This window comes from Belonocnema kinseyi, chromosome 3 (genome assembly GCF_010883055.1).
Source record: "Belonocnema kinseyi isolate 2016_QV_RU_SX_M_011 chromosome 3, B_treatae_v1, whole genome shotgun sequence".
Classification (NCBI taxonomy): domain Eukaryota; kingdom Metazoa; phylum Arthropoda; class Insecta; order Hymenoptera; family Cynipidae; genus Belonocnema; species Belonocnema kinseyi.
In genome coordinates this window covers 66,607,812-66,614,983 of record NC_046659.1, presented here as the reverse complement: position 1 = coordinate 66,614,983, position 7,172 = coordinate 66,607,812, and the positions used below count along the sequence as shown (strand labels likewise).

At 30.8% G+C, this 7,172-nt stretch overlaps 1 protein-coding gene across 1 annotated transcript in view; it reads left to right on the top strand.

The window, feature by feature from the left end:
- LOC117168852 (opsin, blue-sensitive-like) overlaps positions 1–3,918 on the top strand; it is a 5,967-nt gene extending 2,049 nt beyond the window's left edge. The window contains exons 2-8 of the mRNA XM_033354717.1: positions 1,119–1,310; positions 1,576–1,791; positions 1,957–2,087; positions 2,229–2,401; positions 2,470–2,627; positions 2,686–2,781; positions 3,484–3,918. Coding sequence (XP_033210608.1) covers positions 1,119–1,310; positions 1,576–1,791; positions 1,957–2,087; positions 2,229–2,401; positions 2,470–2,627; positions 2,686–2,781; positions 3,484–3,595 — 1,078 coding nt within the window. The 3' untranslated portion in view covers positions 3,596–3,918. The remainder of the gene's footprint in view (positions 1–1,118; positions 1,311–1,575; positions 1,792–1,956; positions 2,088–2,228; positions 2,402–2,469; positions 2,628–2,685; positions 2,782–3,483) is intronic.
- Positions 3,919–7,172: the final 3,254 nt, after the last annotated feature.

The window sequence follows — 7,172 nt, the reverse complement described above, 5'->3', positions numbered from 1 at the left end:
ATTCCTTGTATGCAAATAAAAAACTTCAAATTAATAATTCTATGAAAAAAAGAACTCTGATATTCCATTTTTAATGTGCATCACAAACGTGGCTTGCTTATTAAATTAAATTTTTTACAATTACCATAATCTGGAGCTAAGCGGCACATGGGGAAGAACCCCGAGTAAAAATATTTTACCTTGGGTTCGACTTGGCTCGTCTTGAATTCGTCTCCAAGACGGCTATGTCTCGCTGGCTGCCAGGAGCGAGACTTAGTAGTCGAAAATGTAAGTCTTGAGTTTATGACTAAGGTTCATGAGGGTTTTTGAAGAAAAATCGGTGTGGAATTGCTTTAAGACGAGAAGTTCTATTGTCCCATCGACAGGGCCTGCGATTTCCAGGAAATGACTAGGTCAGTCAAAATTCAGAACCTTTCAGTCTCAAAAAGTGCAGACATATAAGATTTTCCGTAAAAGGATTAAAACTACCATTTTCTACAAGTATCTAGTGAAATGTTGACGATAGGAAAAAATGGATAACATTTTTAGATTTGCCATCCAAAGAACATAATTATTGCAGCTAAACAAAATTATGAATGCATGAAAAATAAAGACAGTGGAGATAAATAATATAAACTTTCTGTAAAATTTAAAGCGGTTAAATGATGACCCTCGTAAGTCTTTAGAGCGTTTGGTGCCGGTGTCCTGAAAACTAGCTTGGAAACGAAAAATTTCGGCTTAAGACCAAAAATAAGGCTCTCGCGGCCAGGGGCGGGACTTACAAAAACATCTTGGCTATAGCCTGGCTATGTGTTGGATGAAGACTTAGCCAAGACGAATTATTTTTACTCGTGAAACAGCGAACCTTCTATTCTGCAATTCTGAATGTGATATTTGCTTCTTATAAGGCTTCACTTAAAAATTGTAAAGCTTCATTTTAAAAAAATACAAGATGCAATATCGTGTTTTACATACAGAATTAAAAGTGCCCCGTTTTATCCTGCATATATGTCACTTAAGACCAGTTTGGAGTACATTTATATCAAACTCACATCTAGAAAAAGAAAACATTGTAAGTTTTCTAAAAGAAAAAAAATATTGAATCAGAATATAATACCAAAATATTGCCTTTAACACAGGTCCATTCATCATATGCAGGAACACCTTTTAGGATGGAATATTCCACCAGAACATTTGGAAATGGTGCATCCGCATTGGAGAGGATTTCTGGCACCAGCAAAATACTGGCATATCAGTTTAGCTATCATCTACTTTATGCTTATGGTTCTTTCTGCTGTGGGCAATGGATGTGTTATTTGGATATTTACTACGTAAGATAACATGCATTAAACATTTCAAAAAGCTTCTAAAAATTTCATTTAAGAATGCACAAAAACGTTTAACTGTTGATGTTTAGTTGCTGACTCTATTTCTTTTGAGCTTTAGAAGGTGAAGTTAGCAAGGCAATACAAATTTTAATTGAATTAAGTAAAATTGCATTTAGAAGCTCTTGTTTATAATTCTACTTTGAATTTAAATTAAACTAACATTTCACAAACAATACTCAGATACTCATTTCAATTATTGAATTTACAGAGCGAAATCCCTCAGATCACCCTCAAATATGTTCGTAGTCAACCTGGCTATATTTGACTTGGTGATGATGACGGAAATGCCCTTGCTTATAATAAATAGCTTTTTAGAACGAATGTGGGGATGGGAACTAGGATGTGACATTTATGCTGCGCTTGGCAGTGTTTCCGGAATAGGTCAAGCTATTACCAATGCAGCTATTGCTTTCGATCGTTATAGGTTAGAATATTTTTTTATATAAAATCAATTCATAAATGAAGACAAAATTCTAATATACTTTATCAATAACTGTTGACCAAGACTATCTAAAAAAGGTCCATTTGAATGTCAAATTAACTTTTTCACATTATATAATATTAATATGCGAATTATTTTTTTAAATAGAACTATCACTTGTCCTATCGACGGCAGGCTTAATGGAAAACAGGCGGGAGTCATCATAGCATTTACATGGTTCTGGACAATGCCATTTACTATTCTTCCATGGATTCGAGTTTGGGGTCGATTTGTACCAGGTTCAAATTATTTCGCTACAATATATACTTCAATTATTTCGTAAACGATGTATATTAAAAAACACTTCAGGCAGGTTTTATACAAGCCTTAAATCTATGGTTATACAGACTTAATCAAAAAATATTTTTCTGTTTTTTTAGAGGGATTCTTAACAACCTGCAGTTTTGATTTTCTGACAGAAGACGAAGACACCAAAGTTTTTGTGGGAAGCATCTTTATGTGGTGCTACGTTTTCCCTATGTTACTAATTATCTACTTTTATTCGCAGTTGATCATATCTGTTCGACACCATGAAAAAATGCTGAGTGATCAGGTTAGTAAATCTTTCAAAAATTATTCATGTGACAAAATAATAAACAATTTCTAATTCTCTATCTGCAGGCTAAAAAGATGAACGTTAAGTCTTTGGTATCCAATCAGGATAAAGAAAGGAGCGTTGAAATGCGAATCGCTAAAGTAGCATTCACGATATTTTTCTTATTTGTGTGTGCTTGGACACCATACGCTGTTGTTGCTATAACTGGAGCTTTCGGAAATCGGTAAGTAAAAATTAAATGTGCATACAAAACTATAATTTGAAAAATTATCTTGGTTTAGAGAAACACTGACACCACTCTCTACTATGATACCAGCGGTTTTTGCAAAGACCGTATCATGCATTGACCCATGGGTTTACGCAATCAATCATCCAAGGTATGTCAACCTCACACAAAATTATTAAATTCTTATTTTGTTCCAGGTAATATTCTGTGGAAAAATAAATAACTTCAAATCCATTTTTCGGTCAAAGAAATATGTTAACGCTTTTAGTTAAATTTTTAAATTTCTATACAATTTAAATTAATTTCCTCGAAGAAATAGAAACTGAAACTATTCAGGATTAAGAGTGAAGTTTGATTATCTTTTTATTTACCTCAAATATCAGTTTCAGGATATTTTCATCAGACATATTTCTAAACAGACAGCCTTTAATTTTTTCGTACATTTCAGACATTTTTATTTTTTAAATTCACTTAGAGATTTAAAATACTGAAAGTGGATAAGAATAAGAATAAGGAAAGAAAGTATAAATATCTGAATTATTTTAGAATCAAATTTCCAAATGAACTAACAATAACAAAAAAACAGGCTCATTTAACATCTTGTTTTCAGTTTTACCTGATTACTTCTTCAAATATTTTTTTTCGGCTAAAAAGGAAGTTTAGGAGAAGAATTTAGCAACAAATCATGGTGCACTGAATGCATGATATTATCATTATTTAAAATTGCAGTTTCATTTGAAAAATAGCAAAATTGATATTTTTTCTTTATAAAGTTTGAGTTTTACGCAAATTCTGATATTATTTATTCACATAATCTTTAAGTATCTTTGCTTTCTTTTATTTTTTTTAAAAGGTACCGATTAGAGTTACAAAAACGTTGTAAATGGATGGGAATTCGAGAACCCGAACCACAGACTGATACTACATCGGCAACGACGGAAAGGGTGAGAACTGATGATGCGTAAATACGAGAAACTATTTAAACCGAAACACAGTCAACGTTGCAGACAACTGAAAGACGATAAGCGGTGAAACTGCGATCTGCATTATCGGCCACCACGAGTGCAGCTTCGTACATTCGCAATTTGTTTTAAAAAATTAGAATGAAGATCAGTCAGCCAATTGAATGCAAATTCACCTTCAAGCTCTCAGAATTTATGATGAGTAGTCACTTAATAGAAACGCTGGCGAAGTGATAATTTTTATGAATCCAGCTGTATAAAATTATAAATGATCATTGTTTATTATAGAGCATCGACGTTTGTATTCAATTAAACATATAATAAAAATTCATTTTAATAAAGATGTTCAATTTGAATAACATGAAAAGAACTAAATTCATTTATTTTGGAACAGAAATTCAACTTACCAACGAGATGTACATAAATTGTCCGCCGAATCCCAACAGGTAATTCTATCTACAAATTTTTGGATTATCTGTCAAGTTAGTAAGACATTTTTATTTTAAAAATATACATTTTTAAACGTCAGATTTTATTCAAATTATTACAAGTCAAGTAAGTATAAACTTTCATCCCGAATCGATCAAGTGAATTGGAGGTACAAGTTTTCAAGTAGTATGCTGCCATCTATGGCCAGACATTGAACATACGCTTTACCAAGCGACCATGAATAAAACAAAAATCTTTTTTTTTTAACTCTTATAACATTTTTACTTTTTAAATCCAGTTCACTTAAATAATGATTTTTATATTTTTAGACTAGAAATTATATTATACGTAATTATAATTTTAATTGGATTCTATACTGAAAAGAAGATTACTTGCACCAAGTGAATTTTACTTGGCTGAAGTAAGTGAACCTCCTGTTTATTTTCAAAGAAATGTTTATTTAAGGCAAATAAATATAATCACTTTGATGGACAGAATTATTTATTTGAGTCAAAGAAATTTGTATCGGATTAAGTTAACATTGTTTGATTAAAAAGTGCGATCTATTGGTTGGAGGGAATATTTCTCGGAATGATAGAAACATTAATTGAAGACGAAAAATAGACTTTTCAAACTAAATGAATGAATGATTGTTGAAAATAAATGTGCCAGGAATAGGAATAAATATTTCTTTAAAATAAGGAAATGTGAATTGATGGACAGAAATATATTTTAAAGTCAAGAAAATATTTTATAGGTTAAAAAACTGTTACCCCACATGAAAATTTTAAATATTTGAAGCAGAAGAATATCCCACTGATTTAAAGAAAAAAATTTTGCAGCCTAAACAATGCGCGTGTGTGATAAAGTAGTTCGTACTTTAATTGTAGTACATATTTACTTGAATGAACAACTGGATTCTTTTACCTTATATTATAATTAACTTTGTTATTATTATACATATTCAATCTAACACAATCAGATAATTTTAAATCATGATGAAACTAGAATTTAAAACATCGATAAAAAATCCCCCTTCAGCAGGAATTGAACTTGTGTCCGTCGAGTGTAAAGTCCACAACGATGACCACGACGCTGCCGCAACATGAAGATTTTAATGTGGAAAGCCATATTTATCGTTCACCGTAAATGCCAAAGAAATATTTCTTTAAATCGAAAACACGGATATTGAATTTAACAACATATTTCTTTAATCTAAAGAAGTATTCAATTGAAAAAAATTACACCAAACTAATAAATGTTTGATTTAAAATAATAATAACTTCGTTTGAATGAATGTTTATTTGTTATGGATAATTTAATTCTGGCAATCAAATGAAATACTTCCTTCGACGAAAGAAATAGATATTTATCTAAGCACTATATCTTGTTGAACTAAAAAAATGCTTCATTGGTATCAATGCATGAACTCTTTGTCACAAATAAATATTTCTTTGAACGACTAATCATATTTCAACGAATCTATACGTTTTTAATCAAGAAAATCATTTTCTTGAATTTAGGAAATATTTATTTGAATCAAAAATATATACCCAAAGAATTAATTTCTGTAGATCAAGAAGATGTGTCTGGTTTAAATAAAAATGACTACTGTTGAAGAATATTTTCTTCATGCACAGAAATAGGATTTAAGTAAATGCATTTAATTGGTTCAAAACATTCTTTTCTTCAGTGCATAAAAATCAGTTTTTTTTCATTGATGAGCTTAAAAAACTAATTGCAAAATAAAATTTACTTCAGTCATTTTCTCAATACTCTGAGAATAACGAAGATTTAACTTTTATTTGGCCCAGTGGAAGCTCAGAAAGCTTTTTCAAGCTAGAAACTCATTCAGATTTGATATTATTTTTCGACCCAACCGAGTGATACTTGAATAGCTTACTCCAAATAATTATTAATTCACTACAAATGTCAGAGGTACTTTGAAGATGCCTATGAAATCAAGATAGAAACACATCAGTTCCTTTAATGTAAAAACTATAGACTTAATACAATACACATTACACATATACTCTGAAAATGAATATATTGGTCTAAATTAATTTACTTCTTACTGCATAAATATCTTGTTATATACCGACGGGTTCTACGAAGAATAGGCTATCTTTTCGTTACCGTTAAGAGTTAGGCTAACTTCATTTTGTATGAAATTCAGTAAACACATAGAAGTGTTAAAATAAACAAAAATCTCTTAGAATTTCTTGTTTCGAAAGTCATATAGGTTATTTATATTTCCTGAGAACTTAGCTAAATTAAGTTCGGCTAATTCTTTGCGGTAACGAAAAGATAGCCTATTCTTCCTATAACTCATCGATATCATAATCTACAAGCTTACGCAGCATGAAGTTGGTTCTGTTCGCCACTTATACATTCTGTTCGCAGCAGGAGCTACGTCGACCGTGTATGTGTATGGAGTAGTAGTAGTTCTCTTACGATACGGAGGAGAAATGCCTATAAAACTAAGCTAACAGGTGGCACCCCAATCATGTGGTAACTATGACTAATAATTCTAAGAAAGGAAAAGTCATTGAAATATGTAGTTTATTATGAACAAAATTTAATTTTGTGATGCACTTTGAAAGCATCAGTTCCAATTTTATATTTCTATTATTTGTTTTGCTTATATTATCAATTTTATCATTTTTCGGAGTGTAAAAAATGTTTTGTTGTTAAAATTATAATTGTAGCTAATAAATAAAATTAATAATATTTAAGACCTCAAAGATAGAAATTTTCAACATAGTCAGAAAATCAGAAGAATAAATACAAAATATTTGTCTTTTGTTTAATATGAATATAATAATAGTTAAGAATATAAAAGTATGGTTTAAATTGCATAGTGCAGAATTGTTAAGCCTTTAAACCCTAAACAATTACAAGCTTTGAAAAAAGACGAGATACACATACCACCATGATCAAAAAGTTTTAGGACTTTATTTTTAAAATCAAAAATACAAGTTTATTTATCATAATCGATATTGTCTCCTTCAAAGTACTCTCCACAGACTGCAACGCACTTATGCCAGCGCTTGATCCAATCCACGAAACGTTTTTTACAATCGTTTTGCCGTAAATCCATCAGAGCCATCTTCGACTTTTCCATGACCTCATCTCGGGTGCTGTAACGCGT